This window comes from Melospiza georgiana, chromosome 3, assembly GCF_028018845.1.
Source record: "Melospiza georgiana isolate bMelGeo1 chromosome 3, bMelGeo1.pri, whole genome shotgun sequence".
NCBI classification, from domain to species: domain Eukaryota; kingdom Metazoa; phylum Chordata; class Aves; order Passeriformes; family Passerellidae; genus Melospiza; species Melospiza georgiana.
The window spans coordinates 39361998-39383334 of NC_080432.1; the positions used below are offsets into that span (position 1 = coordinate 39361998).

Sequence of the window (21337 nt, forward strand, 5' to 3'; positions counted from 1 at the left end):
TTTCTAATCCACAGATATGCCAAAAATGCAAGAACTCTGTGTTATTTAGAGTGCTAAAGGAAGGGGCCGTGCTAGATTTTCCAAGAGGAATGAGGAACTCTTTCAAACCCAGCTGTCTGAAAGACTCCAAAATATCCAATACACAGAGGGAATTTTATCCTAGGCTCTAGTACTCTGTATGCTCTGACATATACATTGCCAGGACTTTAGAAACAGCTGTTGTCAGGTCAGGTGTCCAGAGAGCAACACTAGTATTTCCATGAGTTTCAACTTTCTCACATTCCTAATCCATCAGGTTTGAAGATATAATCAGGAATTGCAATCTAATCTCCTTCTTATGTCATTGTATTCTTCTTTTCTCTTCTTTTCTGCATTTTAAGCCAGCCAGGACCGGCTTTGTGAGTGATCAGTTGACACTGAAGACATGACCCATAAGCACCCATATCTATTCCATTTCCTTTCTCCTCTAAAACCTTGCCCTTTGCTCTCCTTTTCCTCTTCTCTCTCCCACTTTAGTTCAAGGGATATTGTTGGCCAGAATGATGCTGAGCCATTGAGATGCATGATGGGGCTTTCCTGGGCTGTACTCATCACCTGCACAGAATCCAGTGCTCTGTGAGGAGGCCACGGGTCAGAAGCCAAAGCAGATCTCTGCTAGTCAGCTCGTGCAGCAGCAGAATGGATGCTTAGCTCCCACTTCACTTACGGATGCCTGCACCCTGGACACATGCACTTTCCCATCCGTAATTTTTCCAAATGCTAAACCATCCGGGAAGCTATCCAGAAACTCTGCTGCATTTAGTGCAGCAGACCTAGAATTGTTCATTTGGAAGGTTTTCAGACCTGTCTGCTGGCATCTGTCATCATGTGTACAGTACTGCCTGGGGTCAGCTTGACGGGGAATGTGCACCTCTGCACTGCCACACAGGGAAGAGGCGCTGGTTGCTCACCGGCAACTCTCCAGGTACAATTTGAAATCCTTCCTGGTCTGACGGGTTTGGTTGCAGTTCTGTGGCTGAGAGCAGCCTAGCAGATAGGAAATGTGCTATCTTACATATCCTTCAACTGAACAGGAGGTTATGTGGGGCTTGAATATGCTGTCTGTAGATATGGGAGGGGGGAACTACCTCTAGCCTGGAGCGGCTCTCCATGAGGATATATGTAGAGACAACTCATTTTGAAAAGGCCTGGTTGCTGGAAACATTTCTCCTTTTTTGCTGTTTTAAAGATTAAGGAACTTTTAATTGCCAAAAACCTTCTAGAGTTAATTGCTAAGTAATTTTGTTTTTTTAACAAATAGCCTCTCTGATGTCTAGCAGAAATAAGCATGATACAGAAGTCCATTTCTTTTAGTATTTCTGCCAGTTCCATGGGAGTCCTGGTGGGGGGAATATTTACCATACAGATCTTTTGATACAAATTTTGTGGTGTGGTACATTTTTATTGAGGACAGTCAAGGAGTGTTTCATAAGCATGAATGGGAGATGCAAGCATGCTACAGCAAAGGTAGGCATCACGTTCTGCAATTGTAACGCTGGCTATACTGAAGCAAGGATAGAAGACCCACGTGTTTTAGAAATTGTACAGTGCAACCTGATCTTGATAGAGTGCTACTCTACTCTCTGTTGCATTTAATTTATTTATGGCTAGAGAAGATACATACTATTCTTAAATCTAAATTGTCTGTTCTCTCCTTTATCACTGACTCCCTGGAAGTCAGTAAAGTTATGCAAAGGTTAAATCAGAGTGACATTACAATTGGAATTTTCACACTGCAAAATTATATATACAAAATTAATACTAGGTTATGAAAAAAAAAACTGAGTCAAAACCAACATTGAACCTTATAACATGTTTGAGTTGTAAGTGGTTATTATGTGTATATGCATATATATGGTCTGTTAGGTAGTGGGAAAGCACTCAGCATCGTTTACTTTGTTTTGTGGTTTGTGCAGATTAACAAGATAGCAAACATCAGTTTTAGTTATGGTGACTTGTCTATGGTTTCATGACATCAGCATCTGTCTAATGCAGCAGATTACCTGCAATTCTCTTAAAATGATGCAGTACCTATCATAAAAACTGAGGTTGTTTGCTTCTTAAAAGAACAGCACGATAGGCAGTACGCTCTAGTTTGCTGGCTAATAGGTCAGACAGGCTAAGATGGCTCTTCTGTCCAAACAGAAGGGTTGAATATGTTGCTTCTTTCTTATTTCTGAAGTGTGTAATCTAGTTCCACAGACCATCTGCTTGGTTGCTGTAATATTTCTCCTCTTTATCCTGCCTAACAAAATTAAGGTGTACAACAATACCCAGGGGATGATTGGAATGATTCCTTTAAACCACATTTGTGTATTTTTCCTATTTTCCTGTTCTGTCATTTTGGCAATAGACACACAGATAAGCTTGTTTCTTATTTAATCTTTCTTTTCTAAATAAAGAAAAGGTTTTTCGCCCTAAGAAGCAGTATTGCAGCAATGTTAATGCATTCTCTCACACATATGTTCCCAAAATTTGTGGCCAGTACTAGCATTTTATTGGACTAGTTTGTTTCAACAGTGAAAGCTGAAGTTTTTGAAAAAAAATCTGATATTGCAATGTGACTTTGCTGCTTTGCTGTGACTAAATACTTGCTTTAGTCTTGTTTTAAATGGAAGTATCACAGCATTATGCAGAGGCTACCATAATGTGTTGCCCCTCTTCAGGATAGGATAGTGTGAAAATCCTATAGTATAGAGATCAATTCAGTGAAAAAGATAGTTTATTCTATTGTATTTATTTCATAAAGAAGAAAAAAAAAGAGAAAAACCAAGCTGAACCTTTGGAATTGTTATTAAGTAAGAAGAATGCATTTATACAGACAAATTGGCATGGGTTCCCAGAATGCACATCTCAGAACATTGCTAGAAAAATAATGGTGTAAAAAATTCTGTCATTGGTTGAAACTTAAGTCAGATGGCAAATCTGTAAATAGACATTCAATGTTCATTCAGGTGCTGTGACTCAGAGGTGAAGTGAGCGGACCCGGCACTGCCGCGGTCAGAGCTGTAACACTTTGGAGCCTCTCTTGTGGAAAGAGAAGCTGGAGAGGACAGGAGGTGAGCAGTGATTGCATTGGTCATGTCAGGCTGGGCCTGGGCGTTTTGGTCCTGGCAGGCCTGTCAGAGCAGAGACTGCCCCCGAGGAGGTTTCAATTCCGCTGGATGCTTTGGAAGTTACTTTGGAGGTATAGTTGTTGAAAGAGAAGCTGGTAGTAATAATTCTACAAACCATGCTGCGTATAAGGATTCTTGGATGGAAGAAAAATACGTACATGCCTGGTGTGTTTATATATATATATGTATTTATATAAATAATAAAAAAAAATTATGTATATATGTTTAAAATCCCAGCTTCTCACATGTGCTTCTAGGTGATAAGTAGAAAGCATTTGAAAAACCCTTATCCCAGTGCCACGTTTTCATTGCTAACCAGTTTACTCGAGTCAGCACAGCCTTGACTCTATCAAAGCTGCTACCTTTGTTTTGTTTACTTTGTTATTCTTGTTTGGAAAGCAGGGAAGTAGCATGCAATTACCTACAGAGTTTCTCATGGAGGATAACGGGGGTGTCAGTGGAAGTCTACATGTCTGAAACAGTTATTAGCTTTCTCATCTTAATAAAAGCTCCCATGTTCTTCAAAATTTTCTTCGTTTCTTTGTATGCAAAAGCAATAAACTGAAAGAGGAATACAATTACTGGGGTTTTAAAAACAAATTTGGATGGTTTCTGAGAAGCTGAAATGGGCACAGCTAAATGGGAAATTACACGACTCTAGACAATGGAGAATATTTTGCTTGTGTCTTGTCTCTCTCATTCAGAGTTTTCAAATTCTGGAATAATAATTATTGTTGTTTAGAGTACAAATCACAGTAATCTCAATTGAATATTCACAAATATCTATTTGGTCCAAATGTTCTCACAGTGACATTAAGGTATAATGTCACTGAAAACGGGATACCTTCTGCTTTTCTGTAACTGTTTAGACTTCACTGTTCAATTAAGTCTGAAACTGAAGGGAAAAGAGAAAAGGTATGACATATGCCAGACCTCTTGCAATCCTTCTTGGTGTGTGAACCTTTATTTTCTTTTTAGGGAAAATAATAAAAGAAGAATGATTCTATTCAATTTTTTTTTGCAACTCTTTTGGGTCGAATCTGCTGGCCTGTGCACTTCAGATTTAACTTCACCATGAATCTGTCTTCCTTACCAAATGGATTGTAATTTTCTGAACCAACCTTTCCACTTGAGGCTAATCCTTTTAGGAAGAGGTAATTTTCCTGTTTATCTTAATTGACATGTTCCCTAAATTTCAATCTCCGCATTAACTTGACCTTAATTATGTGGCCTCATTGATAAAATGAAGGTTACCCAGGCAAGTTCCATGCATGATTAATATTTTTTATTGTGTTTGTAACAATTAAAAATCTGAACCCTCTTCCTAATCTTTTTGTTCAATCATTTCTAAAAATGTGTGTAAAGAACACTTATGGTGCTTTTTGGTCTTTTTTAGGTTCTTAAAAGAAAAGTATTATATGTGATGAATATACTTTGATGTAAACCTATATATTTCCATGTTTCTCTTTTCATAAGAAAAGTATGCTTTGATTTTGTGAATGCCATCATTTAGTCTTGAGAGGCTTCTATTGCTTAATATTTCATTTATTAAAATTAATTTTCCTCCAGTCAGACATGTATTACATACAGTAATAGATTATTACAAGTTGAAAGTCTTCTAGTACTGTCAGGTAGACTGGGTTAATCTTAAAATTTGAACCATTGATTCATAGCTTTTAATCACTATTTATCTGAATAAAATTTAATTATTTACTTCTAATTTGAGCTATGTTACTACTGACTTTAACTTAGAATAAGCAGTAAATGCCTAAAATTCATGCATTAGAAATTCATTCTCACAGTCACAGAAGGCTGAGCAGACTTCCAAGTAGGAGAGGACTTCATGCTCCAGGTGTTTTTGTCCTGTACAATTGAGTTGTTAGAAAGAGACTACAGTACTTTGGGAAAATCTAGCTCTGCTGTTATTATCAGTAACATTCACAGCTGATTTGTAGTAAAATGCAAGATGCTCTGGTCTCTGAATAAATATCTTTCTGACGGCACAGGATGATAATTGCTCTGCCAGCACTTTCTTTGGCACCTACTTATCTCAGCTGAAATGATTGATAAAAATATTTTTGTACTGACGTTGAACACTTCTAAATTATATAATGATTTTTATATTATTTCACATTTATTCTGAAGAAAGTTCATGCTAAATTGAGTTTCACTGCTGTCAGTATCTTTATTAATCAGAATAGAAGTATGGTGTGTTTCCCACCTTTTTGCACAAGATCAATTTTTACAGCAAGACTTCCTCTTTCTTTTCTTGGAGCAACATGGAGAGTTATGTATGAGGATATCAAGTCACTGACTTCAAACAGAAGACAAATTCACTAAAGTGAAAATGATTGTGATAGTTCTCTAATTTCCCCCACAGTGTATGTAAAACTGACTTTTAAAGTGTTTAGTGGATAATGGATCATGTAAGGTCAGTACTAGCCATAGCTGTTATGGCTATTATTTTCTCCTTTCATGGGAGGGTGCTCAGCAAAATGAGATTGTCACGCTCTTTTTTTTTTGAGAGGACAGCGACAGACAGTTAAAAGCCTCTTCATGTAAGGATGTTATTTCATAAAGACACCAGCACTGGATTATCCCCTTCACTTTAAACTTCTGCCAGCTTGTACAAAGAGATAAAACAAAATAGCCCCAATCCCAGGGGTGGAGAAGTGCTGGCCAGATCTGCCCATGTCCACAGCTTTCATTTTGATTAGTCACATGTGAGGAAAATTCACTTAGGCTGAGAGGTAAATTTAATACCAGTTATGCCCATGCTGTTCATATCACAACCATTTTCACATGATGCCACTTAATTCCCTAAGAAGCAGAAAGGTAAATCGGTGGCTGGCCAGCTAAGGTGTCATAATGCATTAGGACCAGGGCTCGCTGCAGGGGATAATGGTTCTGATTGCTGTTGACTCATGTCTCCACCAACTGCCTCATGTAAAATAAGTGACATTTAAAAGGCATCAAGATGTGAGAAGAGGTGAAAAAAAAAAAAAGGAAGAAGGAAAAGCAGAGTACTAAACTTGCCACTTGAACATAAAGTCCCTTTTTCACCCTAAGTGGTATAAAAATGATAACTCAACATGCCATAGGTGACCTGTGCTGTGCTTTGAACTTCCTGTCTTGTGTTTTTAGAGAAAAATCTGTAAAATTGCTTCTGGGAACTGCTCCAACATGTTATCATTTATTTCCCATTTAATTTTTTTTCTACTGTTTTTTTTTGCCCTTGGATATCAGTCTATTCATCTTTTAAAAAGCTTAAGGCTGAATCAAGTTAGGGAATGGTATACAACAAGAGGCAGCCTAGTCTCTGAAGGCCCATTTAAGTCTATTTTTATAAAAAGAATCAAATTCCAGTTTACAGTAAGCATATGCTTCAGTTGACATCTGTTTCTAAGACTTGGATGCTTTGTTTGCATAACAGGCACCAATAAATGGCCTTGTTTTAAGTCTGCTCACTCAGTTGTATTTGGGTTGTTCAGCTGGGGATTTGAGTTGCAGCTGATCCCCTACCGCTCATAGCAGATATGAGAGGGAAGAAAAAAAATCTGAGAGACACAGTCTTATTTATTAATGCAGATTTCAGCATTCTCAACAACCCACTTTCTTTTTGTTAGGTGACTACTAAATACTTGTTTGCCCAGGTAGAGAAGCATTTGAAAGTATCAAGTATTAAAGATAATAAAAAGTTTATTTTTTTAATGTTGTATTCAATAACATTTGTATGGTTCTCAACTGACAAAGCCTGGTGCATGTAATGCTGGGAATTAAGTGGATGATATCCGTAAGAAATGCATTTGTTATGGCAATATATATTATAGTGATTTTCAAAAATTACTTTTGTTTTCTTTAAGTGTCCATGTCCTACTGAAGTCTAAAATATTTTGTAAGCAAAATTTAATTATATCTGCTTCCTTGGGAAAGCAAATTCTGGACTTCTCAAGGGAAAATTCAGAAGTGTATATGTTGCTTCTCCAGCTTGCAGAATATAAACCTTCCTCTGGGAAGTGATGCATTCTGTGGCAATTATATGATATTTCTCTCATATGTATAACAGTTTCAACACACTTCTATGAAACCTAGGTAATGCCTGTAAAGAGTACAAAAATGTATCAGTAGTATCACAGCTCTATAATTACCTTGCTTAATAACTACTGTAGTTTTTTAAAAGCAATAATATCAGCACTGCTTCCTTGTTAGTATTTTGAACTTACCCCCTAAATTATTGCAAAGTGCTCTCTAGTAGTGTACAGAATATGTAACATATTTCAAGTGGATTTACTTATCAACTTTTTCTAGTGGTACCAACAGCAGTAGTGTGAAATATATCTACTCCATTTACTCTTATCCATTGCACCTACTTTCTTTTTCCCTTTAATTTTTATATATGGTAAAAATTTCATTGAAGAGAGATTTTAGATGACAGGACTGTAATTTTAAAACCAATAGAAGAGGTGTAAGCAATTTGAGCTTAGCTGAAGCATAATCTTAGGTTGTCAAGAAGAAACCCATTCTCCCTATGCTAATCAATCAGTATATCAACCAACCAATCATCTCCTCAGCTTAGCATATATCCTAAGGTTTGATATATCTATTAACTGCCCATCATGCAGCTGGTCTCCAGTTGATGAGATTCCCCCTATCTTGGCATTTGGAGGCAGACAACTGAGCTATCAGAGCCTCAGATAAATGCTAAAGTGGAGATTTCAATCCTGTTCCTGATAGCAAAAGACAATCCAGGAATATTGAATATATTTTTAGAAAAGAACACATAGAGAATTACATTTTCAACAGTGTGTTATATGTGAAAATTGCATATATTTCATGATCCCTTCTTCCTCCACCCCCTCCCTTCCCAGAAGTGGCAGGAAATTACTCTTATATTGTGACTCAAACTCTTAACAGAAAAAGAGAACAAGAAAGAGCTAAAATTAGTTTTTAACTGCTAATTACTATAATGGTGTTATTCGATTCCTTTTTAAAAAAAAGTGATTTTCCTTGTTATTGCGGCATTGTTACTCTATAGATGAAGAGCTCTATGAAAATAGTGTGTCACAACAAACTTAAACCTTAGGGAGAAAAGTTTGAATTTCAGACGATTATATACCTGCCTTTCTATTTGTGAAGTCTGAGCTCAAAACCCATTAAGTAAAAACATAAACTAGGTATGGAACAGTCTACCTGCTAATATGGAAGTCTGGCATGAGATTTAACTTAGTGTTTCAAGGTGCAAGAAATGCTGTAGAAATTGTTGACTTACTGTGTTGGCTTTGCCATTAGTAAAAAACTGCCTCAAAAAAAAAGTGGCCTAGACTGCATTTTGTAAGAGCTTGCTATGCCCTAGGGAGAATCCTAGAGTGGCCCAAGGGTCTGTGGTCACCACGGGATGCAATGTAGGACACAAGGGACAGGTCACCCTCTCAAACTGCACTATCAAAAGATGGGGCCCAGTCTCTGTGCTGACATATCACTGAGCAATTCGTGAAGTCAGAGGATGTGTGCTCACTTAATTAAAAATTTGATCAATACTCTTCCCTTACCTACCAACAATAAACATAAGCATATTGTTATGAGGTTAGCTTATAGGCCTTTTCATGCTTTCATTTAATTAAATTGAGTGTAATGATTTGCTTTGCTTTTGTTCCTTTGTTTCTGAGACTCAAACCACTGAATGTTCTGAAATACATTTTCTCAACACTGAAAAATTGCATAAGTCTGTAAGCTACATATCTTAGTCAAAGCACATTGTTCTTGACACAAGAGCACTTCTGTGTCAATGTAGAAAAGTAAGTTTTTATACTGCTCTACAGTGTTTTTCAGCAGAATTCTTGTAGCACATATTTGCATTTTTATGCCTTGTAACATAAAAATGTCATGGTTTAGGTCATGATATATTACAGTAACATGGAAATGTGAAAGTAATCAGGGAAAGTATTTCAGGCTACTTTGAAGACTAAATTCTAATCTTATCACTTTTATATCCTCCTTTGCCATAACCCACTGAAACACCAATTTCCTGAGAAGGTTACCCTTGGATTTGACTCTGCAAAATGATCCAAAGCACTAACACATATTAATATAATAAAGGCTACTTTGTTTTTCAGAAAGACCAAGGTTGGTTCATTAGCTGGGATACACAGGCATAATACCAGTTGAAGATCTGACCCACTGTATTTAGTAGTCATGAAAAGTTTCAGACCAATAGCTGTGGTTTTTGAAACCATTCAGGCAAAACCAGCTTTCAGCAATGGTAGTGGAAGTTCTCCTGTGTTACCCTGTGAATGTATGTCAAACCTCACCTGGAAGGAGCTGGAGGATCCTGAAATCCTTGGCCTTTGAGAAAAATAATTGTAAATACTTTTCTTTGATATAGATTTGCTTAAACTCTTACAGTCTAAATTCCTGTGGAATGTGGACCCATAAACGGATGAAAAGTCTGGTTCATCTTCGTACAGCATTCTCATTTATAGAACTTGTTACAAATCTTATTCCATGTAAGAGATGAAAACAAGGTTTAGCGACGTAGAGAGGTTTTCTGCAAGGTGGCTGTCAGTAGTGTAGACTTTTTAAAATTGCACACTTAGCACCAGTTGAAATTACCCCAGGAGAAAGAAGCAAGGCCTCTTCACTACAGGCACCTAACAAATTTATCTAAGAATGTGAAGGATGCATAGCCACCATTTGCTATGAATTTCAGAGTACACTGTTTTGTTAGACAAATGCTGCCCAAAGCCTTCAAACTGAACTGTGCATGCAATTATTATTTCCACTTGTATCAAGTTTATATCTCCTGGCTTTGCAGAACAGACGCTTTTCTAATTTTGCTTAACTATGTAGAATGGTGGAGTTTGATAAAGGAAAAAAATATGAGTCAGAAGCTGCTGGGACCTAAAAGGTGTTGTCTTTGTTTAGTTAATTTGGGGGGGAAAAAAACAAACAGAAGAAATCCAAGCTCTAGACACAACTTGTGAAATTACCCAAATAAATTCCACTTTATTTATCTTGAGCATTACATAAGGGTGCATAGGGCAATTACACAAACTTCCATGCTCTGTATCAGATACTTGGGGAAGATAAGCATATTAGTAACCCACATTAATCTACAAGTTTTTACCTTCTCTACCTATCATATATCTCTAAACCCCAAAACAAATAACCTAATGAATCCAAACCAACAATGAAACTCCATGGGGGGAAGAGGGGAGGGGCAGAATAAAAACAACCACAAAAAACCCCAAACTAGTTTCCTCACTTTATGTACAGACAAAGTGAAACTAGGATATTGGAATTGACAAAATAGAGATACAAGGCTACAGCTGAGATATGGTTGATTGTATCTCTAAGCTATTGTGAATACTGGAAAAAGGCAGTTATATAATTGAGCTATCCAACTATTTGGGCATGGTTCTTTAAAATCTTCCTTTCTCTATTTAGTTTCTTGTTTGTGAAGCAAATAAATATGTATGCACACAAGGTTTATTGTTACATAGTTAATGTTACAGTTCAAAATCATTGAATATTCTTTTTCTATGCTTCTCAGAATGAGTGCTCATTTAAATCAGATATTATGAAAAGCAGATGACTAATCCTAAATTCAGGTGTACTACCACTCAGGCTAGGCAGATTGCTAGTTGATCATGCTAAGATGCTCCCTTATCCATTATTGGATCTGAAAAAGAGGAGGATTAAGAATTATCTGACTTCTCAGTTAATGTGCAAATCATCTAAAAGCTCAGCTTAGAAAGGTCTTAGAAAGCAGAACAGCACTAAAATAATAATAATGTCTTAAGAATTTTTAATAATATAAATGTGCCATATCACATTTTAAGAGTGAAAATAGAGTTTTGTGGTTTCTATCTCAGATGGTCTTTTATCTCTCTCTTCCTGTTTTTGTAATTATGTATGAATGTCCTAGAACTCTACTTCTAATTAAATTTTTTTATTGCAATTAGAAGTTGTCACTTGGGACAAATTCACACTGTTGGAATTTAATAACAATTATATTATTTTCAGGCAATAGTAGAAAATAATTTGTTAAATATCTTTGGAAATGAGCGTTAATCTATTTACTTTTAACAAAGCATAAGGCAGGGAAGGAAAAGTATATCTTGGGAAATATATTTGTATAATGAATCTATGATCTTTGCAGGGGTTTTGTCTGTAATACATATTTCTAGTATCTTTCTCTGCTCTTGGTTATGTTGAAAAACACCCTTCATTGAAAAGATTGAAACACTATTTTTCTGTATTTTCAAGGAACAGGAGAGTCTGTGAACCAGAAGGCATCTCTTAATGTTCCCTCTTTGCATTTTTAGGCTAGTTCTGCTGTTTGCTATAGTAATATTTGTTTTAGCATTTCTATCACTCCAGTATGTATACTTGCCTTTCAAAATCTGTGAAAAGTATTTAAAAAGAAAAGAGAAAATGCTAGTATTTCAAAACCCTATTATAATGCATTTTCAAATATGTCAGACACATCTTTGTTAAAATTAAACCAAGGATTGGTTTTGAGCGAATAGCCCTATATCCTTACAGATGCTGTGGATGGATGCATCTAAGCTGCTTATTATATTGATGGGTTTTGCTGCTCTGCAGCAAATGAAAACAGGCAGCTGCTTCCTGCATCAAAGCAAAAAGCAGCCTGAGTTTTTATTAAACGAGTGTTCATTTCTTCTATTGCCAAAATTCTTACACAAAACAAAAGAGCAGTTTTAGCACATTATTGCTTAACTAGACATGAACAACTGACAGCAAGTGATAAGCCTGTCTGCTTTTCACAACTGGTAATCATTTTTGGAATAGATGTTTTAATATAGTTGAATATAAAATTTTGTAATTTACATCTACAATGGTACATAAATTTATAGATCCAGTTTTTTGCAGGAGAATGAAGGCTATAATCACAAAAGGTTTGTTCCAGTGTTGTTTAATTTTTAATAACTATTTGAAAACTAGGTACCCCCCCCAACCCACTCCCAACACAAATTCATCCATTTGAAAAAGATGTTAAAGACAATCATACCAGCAGTTTTGTACAGTTGGCCAATTTTTCTTATGGAAGGGATATGGGTACATTTACAGCTTTGACTTGTTACTGTATTTCCACATCAGTTCCCCTGAGCTTCTGAAGTTTGTGCTCTAAAAGACATTTGCAGATTGCAGACCATCATGTTTCCCTCCTAGTCGTGAATAATAATGAGAGTGAAAGTGAGAGATACAGTGCTGAGGCCATTTTGCCTAGCCTGAAGATCTCAGCCAGTGCTTATACATATTTTTCAATGATCTGAATATCATGAATTCTGCTTTAGATTGGAAGAAAGACAAGAGTTTTCTTCAAAATGTATGTGCATAGGGAAAAAATGTTTCTCTTTATATTCTCTTCTATTTTTTTCCTGGTGTTCTTGTACCTTTTCAAACTCACTTATAGCATTCCTGCTGTGGAAAAGTAAGCTAGCCATTCTCCCTGCCTCAAATTACTCCTCTTCACTGGACTTAAAAGGTGGTTTGCCATCTGCAAAAGCCAGGTGCAGTAAGGCTCAGATATAAGGTGCTGCTGTAAAGGCTATTAAATAATTTTATTTTTTCATACTGAGTGCATTTATTGCTGAAGTTACTCACTTGTAAATTACTCACTTACTTACTTACTCACTTACTTACTTACTCACTTACTCACTTAATTGTTACTCACTTACTCTTGGGGTAAATTTCAGAATGGAAAATCTCAGATTGGACAACTGGACTTTCAAAATATGTTAGCTCTTAAAGATTCTGGTATATGAGGTGGTCAAATCTCCAGAGGGGCACAGTATTTAGTAGCTGTCCACCTTTTGAAAATCTGCTCTCAGATTCATTTTTGTAGTTAATAATTCTACAGTTCCAGGCACACCATCTGCAGCTAACTTGCAATGATGACCTTTTTTTTAATCTGTGTCTGCTGTAGATAGGTGTAAACCTAAAATTTTGTCTACTGAAAACAGTGAAACAACAAGGATTTTCTTCAGTGAGTTTTTTTCTTGCTTAACAATTTCCTCCATTTCTTCATTTTACTGAAGTGATCAGGTTTGTCTTTGGATTTGTCTCATTTTGTGTGGATAAGAGAATGGAAATAAAATCTTTACTTCCTGACTATCCCAAGAAACATTTTTAATGGTAAAATTATATTGAAAAGGGGCTTGGGGTATGGAGTTTGAAGAAAGTTTATAGATAGAAATTTTTTTGAGAGCTATCTATGCCAACTAACTACAGCTGTGCAATTATTTGCAGGTAATCTTTACTCAAGCAATTACTCAAATTAGAACACCCATGTTATATGTTACTACTGAGGTGTATTTGGCAGACATGCACTGTGCCTCCACCTGGTATCTAGTCTTAATTGTGCTATTCATAATTTCATGTTCTAGCTTTGACTTGGAAGTGAAGTTTACTGCTCCACTGACAGTCGGGCTCATAATATTGGTTAGAGTTTAATTTTGAAATTGGCTTCTAAGTACTGTGCTGTTGAACCTTGATTTTGATCTGCTCTCTTACATCTCCAGCAGAGGTATTACCCTCAGATCTGCTTACCCTCAGCAGATGGACTGTGCTTCTTGCTGTGCACGGTGGTGGTGATCCACAGAAAAACGAACCAGGATAAAATTATCAAGCTTATCTTCCAATATGACTTGAATACAGTCACATAGTCGGTAGAAAATAAGGTTTTATACTGTAATATTAGGGTCGTGGCAATGCTATAATACTCTAAGGATGGAAAAACCTTATTTTAAGATCCCAGAATTCCTTATGTTATATTCCTAGAATAGCTTTTCCCAGTAAATACCTTAGTTTTGGGGATTTTCCATCTTCCCTATAGTCTTTTAGCAGAGGTGATGGGGAATAATTGCCTGTCTGGACAGGCCATTAATTTAACACCTCTGCACAGTCTATTGTAGTGCTAAAGACTTGTCTGCTCTCCACTAACCATGTATCTTGGTGTGGAAGGATACAAAGTGCCTTACTTAAGATCAGAAAACAGTTCACCATTGCTCAGTGCAGTTGCTGGTATGACTTTTGAGACATTATTCATCATTTTGCCTGAAAATGCTTTTTCTTGCCTCTCACTTTGATGACTATTAAAGCAAATAAGGTGATTTCATGTAGTCAAGAATCGGGACATACTAGAAAAAATATCTCTTTGAGTGTATTCATATGGGGAAAATGACTGACTTTTCAAATTTAAATTGTCTTTGCTTTTGAGGGTAAAGATAGGATTTGTACAAAATTTACTTGAGACTTCAAATGAATAGGAAGACTTCTCATAGTTTAATAGTGCAAATAAAAGACAAAATTCGAATGTTGAGATCAGACATCTGTACATGGGGCTGTGAGAAGTGCTGGGGAAATGTGAAAATACTTTCAATTTGGCTTAGCTTTGAAAGTAACTTCTTAATCTGCTAGCATGAGTTAAGCACTTGTGGGACAGCTTTATACCTCCTACTCAAAGCTCTCAGGGACAGCTCACCTGTCACCTCCACTTGTCCCTGTATTTCCTGTGTGTAGTGCTGGCAGACAGAAGAGTTCCACTAATCTTGTACTATCCCAGTTAAAGTAATCAGTAACTACCATGATTTCTTTGTACCTGTGGAGCACTGCTGAGACATAATAACTCCAATAGTCAGATGTCTTTCTTAAAAATACACATCTCAAAATTCTTTTCTACTGCCATGATGTTCTTTAAGAACTTCACATCAGATCTCAATATTTGTTATCCAAAGGTTGACAACATTCTGCAAAATATGTGGTAAAAAGCAACAGGAAGAGAAAAACAATTAATTTTTTTTTTTTAAATACTGGATAATTTATTTCTGGTAGACAATTTTCTGTACTATCAGAGTATTCAGCATTTTTTTATTTGCTGCAGAAGAAGCATAGGCTTTGTGTAACTTTGGACTAAAAAAACAAACATCCTCAAAAGGCTGTCTACATGTGCCTTAGTCCACATGGCTTGAAGGTTGCTCTAAGAAACTATTGTGCCATGACTAGTGCAGAAAGACCTGATACTTTCCAATACCAAGCACTATGAGAGTGATAAAACTAACTTATGTGTCTTTCCATTATTATGATTTTTTTAAGTTTTATTCTTCTGTAGGAAGAGCTTGGGTACTTTTTCTTGGTTACATCATACCTCATGGTGTAAGGATGACTTGGATTATTTTTCTCAGTCTTCCCATAATTTCATTCTGATGTCTAAGTAGCTTAATCTGTCTCTGTCTCTTACTTTGGTTCCTGATGTGCAAACTTGAGATAGTAGAAATTCATGATATCATCAAGTTCTTGTGAGGTAGACTCCATTGCTGTGGTGACATTTTATGATATGGTGACAAGTGCTGTAGGAATGCCTGTGTTTTGTGATGCTTTTCTATGATGAATTTGTGGCATTTCTCTATTCACCATTGTACAATTTAATGATGATATTTTTCTACTCCTTCTACTGTAATACACACCATAAATCTGTCTGAAAGTAGACATCATCTTTCTTATGGCATTTGTACTTAGAATCCTGCTCCATCCTAGTGGTAAAAGGATACTTCAGCAGTTGAAATGTGGGCAGGGATGAGCTCTGTCTCTGTCCCATGTCTTCAGACATACCCATTCTTGAGGGTCTCCTTTGAATGCCAGTGTAACTTAATTTTTCAATAGAGATTCCAATGCTTTCTGGCAATTAGTTTCTGTTTTCAAGTTGTAGTTAACAAGGTGGTAAAGATTTTTAAAACCTCCAGTAAATGTCACAAAATATTTATTTTTGCAAAAAGAAACTCTTGTTTCTCTCTGTTCCATTATACAGTGAGATTTTTTAGCCTCTCTCTCTAGGACTTGTAGAATATTTATAGCCTTGAAAATATAAGCACCATTTGGGGGTCTTTTGATATTCTTTTGCCTATCCATCTGTAAATAGTTTGCTATCGTGTAAGTAATTGTGCATGCAAATAGGTAGCACACAATATTGTGTATTTGTAATCAAATTCAGAAATCAAAATGAGAATAATTTTATTTTAAATATGAAAGAATTATTTTGAGTGTGTTCATAGGAAACTTAATCCATATCCATATGTATGTGTTTGCAGGAAATAAATTATGCTTTTCACAACGTAGTAGTAGTTGTTAATTCATAGGAATTCTGCATTTCTGCATTACAGCTGTATGTTTTCTAACAGAAGCAGAACTATCTTTCTTATACTTGCAACTTCAAAATGTAGGTCATTGTGTTGGCGAATGTAGGTCAGAGTGAGGAGGAAGAAGACAGAATTCAAACTCCTCCACATGGATCTTTAAGCTTATCCCTGTTTTGAAGGCAAAGAGGCTTACCTACCTGTTCAGGCACGTGAAGCTTTTCCTTTCACTAAAATTAACACTGGTGTCCTGGCTTCTGGCTTCTTGGCTTAGCTGGGAGCACTGTGTGCTTCCACGCTTGTGACTTGCTCATGAAAGGCCTCCTGACTCCTGCTTCTTTAGCTTCCAGCTGCTTATGCCATTGCTGAGGTGACCTTTCCTTCCCTGTGGGGGAAGGCAGTGGGAAGGAGAGCTGTGCTCGTTGCTGGCGTCTGCCTAAAGAAAAGCATTGTCCTTACAAAGGTGCTTCACCCTTCTCTCAGCACAGAGCTATCTGATACACCTGCAGTTCCAGCTGATATCAGCATTGAAATGGCAGCAGGGGAAGGACAGTGACCCCTCAGAGAAGATTCAGTGACACCATTCAAAGTGCCCTCTCAATAATAACTGCAGAAAAGTGAGAGACATTTGACTGAGGGTACTGAAAAGTTGGATGTTGAAGGGTTTGCTATAATTGACTAGTATTTTTATAAATTCACACATGCTAGAAGTTTGCTATGAAAGCGTTTCAGTTTTTTATGTTTGTGAGTGTGAGGGTTTTTGGAATGTGAGATATAAGTATTATAAATGGTGTTAAATTAGCCGTGTCTTCACTAAATATTAAAAAACTTTTATTGCTTGAGTATATACCAGTCACTGCAAACTGAAACATTCTTTATGTTACACTCTAAAATATTTAAACAGTCATTATATTTATTGCAAAATCTGTCATTTTAGCATATTTCAGTGCTCAAAAGCATTGAAATGCTCAAAGGGAGATGAAAAACTCTGTACAATTCTTAGTGTATGTTTCACTAAAGAATGGGTAGTCTTGTGTGAGTATTTTATTTTAACCCTTAGCAAGTCTAAGAAAAATATCACATTCAGAAACACCTGATGAGACTGAACTGTCATAAACAGGACAAATACAAGTGTTGCATTAGTAATTTTGTCATACATATGTATCATCAGTCTATCTTTTTCCCTTTAAATATCTTTTTAATACAAACGTTATATGTAAAGTTTTGGACAAATCCTCTCTTGGCTTTTGCTTGATCTGCATGTAGTCAAGACATTTTAAAATTTTCATTATTTCTCACTAGGAGTAAGGGTAGTTCAGAATACTTACTGGATGGAAAGGATTAATTATATTGATGATGGTTTCAGTCAGGCTTTAAGTGATTTAAAGGATGACAGTTTTCTCCCAAACTCCGGGTTCTGTCAAAAATGTAGTGATGTTTTTAACCTTGAGAACAAAATATGGTAATAATGGTCTAAAGGATACGTATACATAGGAAGGTGGATGGAATTCAACTTACTTGTCTAGAAATATCTAAAAGATGCTCTATATGTCAAATAAGTTTACTGGAACCATTGAAATGTCTGCAGTTCATAATATGAAGTTTGTGTCTCAATTCTTAATGTCATGTGTTGGTGGAGGGGGGGAAGTCAACTCTAGACTTTACCTGTGGACAGACATGTAAACATGGTTTTTCATTGCTAAGCAACTACAGATGAAAAACACTTACCAACATAATTCAGCTGCCTATGCCTTTGATTCTTCCTCCTTTAACTTTGGGAACCTTTGCAGACGCAACTCAAGTTCCTGAGTATGAGTCTGGTTTCCTCAGGCCCCCTCCAGCAATGAAGTCTGGTGCCTGCAGGAGGGCATTCAAGGCGCACAGGATCTGTGCTGTCCTCTCCATGGGCCACAGCACTTCAGCTGGACATTCCAGTCAGGTGGGAAACTGGTCTGGCAAAACAGCCAGTTTCATAAGAGACTGGTTTTGAAGAAATAAATGTACATGGAAGCCTCCAAGTCGTTGTCAATGTTGATGATGACCTATCTAAGTTTTATGATGGAAGCTAAGAATTCATGAGTAATACAGATTAGGTGCAGAAAGGGTGAATGCTCCTGGCTATTTCTGTAGGAGAACTAGGGGAATTCAAATGAAAATGGCAGGGAAGCAAGTATAAAATGAGAGAGGAGGGGTTTCTTTATATAGCAGGGTGAAACTGTGGTGCTTCCTGGTGCAGCTCTAGAAAGTTTATCACAGAACAACCAGAACAATCCTTCAGTGCCTGTTAAGAAGAATTTAGCACTTGTATCTCCTCTTCTCCTTCTTCTGAATTTCTTGAGCCACAACTAGAAATCACACTTTTCTTGCCCTAGTCCTTAGGATTTGTCCTTAGCATGTGCTGCTTACAGTCAGACTGATGCCTGACCTAACACAAACTAAGAGAAAAGGAGCTAAATAAAAAGAAACTGGAAAGAAATTGAGTGACTGTAGGATGATTATGATGATGGTGATGATGATGTAGCTAATGAAAAACTAGAGGGCTCCTGTCCCCTGTTGTAAATAGGCTACAAGGCAAAGTTGGCCTTTCATCTGGCCTAGTACAAACAGGTTAATGTTCATGTGAATGCCCAATGAATTAAATTTTATGTGACTTTTAAAGTCTTGAGTATTGCATATATATGTGTAGACATATGTGTATGTTTATGTGTGTGTATGCATGTATCTATAAATTTCTGATCACTAGTTGTGATGAAATCTATGAAATACTCAATTCCAATGCTTAAATCCTAGGTCTTCTTTTTGTTTTTCTTTTTATTTATGGCAAATATAGAAAATAAAACAGTGGGTAGAGCTCTGCAAATGGTAATATGCATTCAAATATTATTTTATACCAGAAAAAATCTGTTCTAAGAAGGCAAATATCTTTGTTTTATAGGTCTCTGGCCATCTGAAGAAGTGCTGGCTTACTACTGCCTAAAGCATAATGAAATATTCAGGTACAGAGTTAAACATAAAAAGATATTTTCCGATCTCTTAGTTTTATTGTATCTGCATGGTAAAGATTGCTATGATTTAAGTCTTCAGATTAAATTTAAAATGTTCAAGGTGAAAGCATGTTGCTCTTAACAAAGAATTCTCAGCTGCCTTTGGGTACTAATATTGCACAGCAAGCTTTCTGCTATATGTCAAAGACTTTTGATTTCCACTCAAGGCGTTTTATTTCACTTTGATTTTTGGGAAACAAAAGTGAAGCTCCAATCGATCAGTGCTGATTGTGAAGGTCAGGAAAAATAAGATATTCTTTAAACTGACATCTGTTGCAAAAGCAAGCAAAATATTATCTGATGAAATACATAAAAATCACTGCTTATAGTAAGAGGAATTTGCACTCATTTATAAGTGCTGTGGTACAGTTTTGAAACATCCTTCACTTTTATTCAAAACTTGTAGAAGTCAGCTATCAAGGCTCCAATAGGAACATCTAAATATAAAATCTGTCCTGCATCCACTTTCCTTCCCCCTGACTATACTGAGATTTGCACTTGGAAATCCTTGAAGTTTCATTGTCTGAGGGATGAATAGGATGCAAAAAAAGCTATTATAACAATGCATTTGGAGGCAAAAATTCTGTTCTGTGTGAGGGTGTAGGGCAAATACCAAGTAAACCAGACTTGGATAGAAAATCCCAGTCTGTGTAAATATGGCATTGGGTAAAATCAGGAAGACCAAACTGTAAGTCCCTGCCCCTTGTACCAAATGAGCAACTTGCTTAGACTCCTATCTGTAATCAAAGACTGTCAGGTTTGTTGTTGCTGCAATGGCTTCCGAGGTATTTATAAGTCTTTTTTACCAGTCCTTCACTTGAAGAAGTCGGGATTCTTCGGCTTTGGTTTTCAAGGTTGTTTATTTTCTCTTATCTAATACATGGTTTTTCGGACCTGTGGAGGTCTGTCCAGCAGGTCAGGTTGAGGCACTGACCGCCCTCAGGGCACTGTTACCTTTTAATACTAAAAACTACATGTACTTTATTAACTACAATTTTCTAATGCCCTATCACCTATGTTAGACATTGTCTCTATCCTAAACCAATCCAAAAGTGCCACCATCACAGTAGAAGATGGAGGACCAGAAGAAGAAGGAAAAGGTCACACCCAGATTCCTCCATTTTGCCTCTTGAACCCCCATTCTAAGAACCCCAAAATTCTACTTTTTCACCCTGTGATAAATTTACTATAATTCTATTCAAACCCTTGTGGCTTGTAACTCCTCGCACAAAGTTGATAATTGTTTCCATGGATTGAAATTGAAGTCACAGTGTCTTTGACTCCATGCCCAGGTCTCTGAGCCCCCTGCCAGGGTCTTGAGTCCTCCAGGGCAGTGAGAGGAATGTGCTGGGTTCTGACAAAAGACCTGGCACCAAAGTGTGCTGTGGTCCATAAAGCCTCGTTCCTACTCCATCCACCACCTGAACAAGCGTGGCCCGTTAGGGGAGGCAGCTCACACACCTGATGTGGCAGCCGCTGCTCCTTCCTCCCAGGTTGGTTGTGTGCCTTCTGCTGCTGTAGGGATGTCCCTGTAGCACTTTGCTGTCTGGCCCCATGCTCATATGCTCTACTTCTTCTCCAGGGCTCCTCCCAGCAAACCTCCGGTGCTGCTCACTCAGAGGGTATTTTCCCAGTTTGGGTATGCAAGCCACGATATTCAGAGACAACTAGCAGTCAACTTCCATGGAGTCAATGGGCAGTTTCACATCCTGATATCTCAGGATTATGCCCTTCTAACTACTCTCAGAGTAGAGTTTCTTATGTGAAATCTCATTTATAAATGTCACTATATGTTGCCTGAGAGACAGATACAACTTTTAAAACTTGCCAGTAAGGGAATTGGCACTGAAATAAATTCCATATGCATGAATATTTGTGTGTATATGTGAATGCTCATTTACTTTGTACATAGAAATTTGGTTCAAAATGTACTAAAAGCCTTACACTAGATACTTTCTGTGTTTATTTCACTAAGTATGATTCT

The 21337-nt window shown here is 36.9% G+C and overlaps 1 protein-coding gene across 1 annotated transcript in view; it reads left to right on the forward strand.

Annotated features, from left to right (window-relative positions):
* CAMKMT (calmodulin-lysine N-methyltransferase) overlaps window positions 1–21337 on the forward strand; it is a 211683-nt gene that overhangs the window by 148133 nt on the left and 42213 nt on the right. Inside the window, exon 4 of the mRNA XM_058021049.1 lies at window positions 19245–19305. Within this exon, the coding sequence (XP_057877032.1) occupies window positions 19245–19305 (61 nt within the window). The remainder of the gene's footprint in view (window positions 1–19244; window positions 19306–21337) is intronic.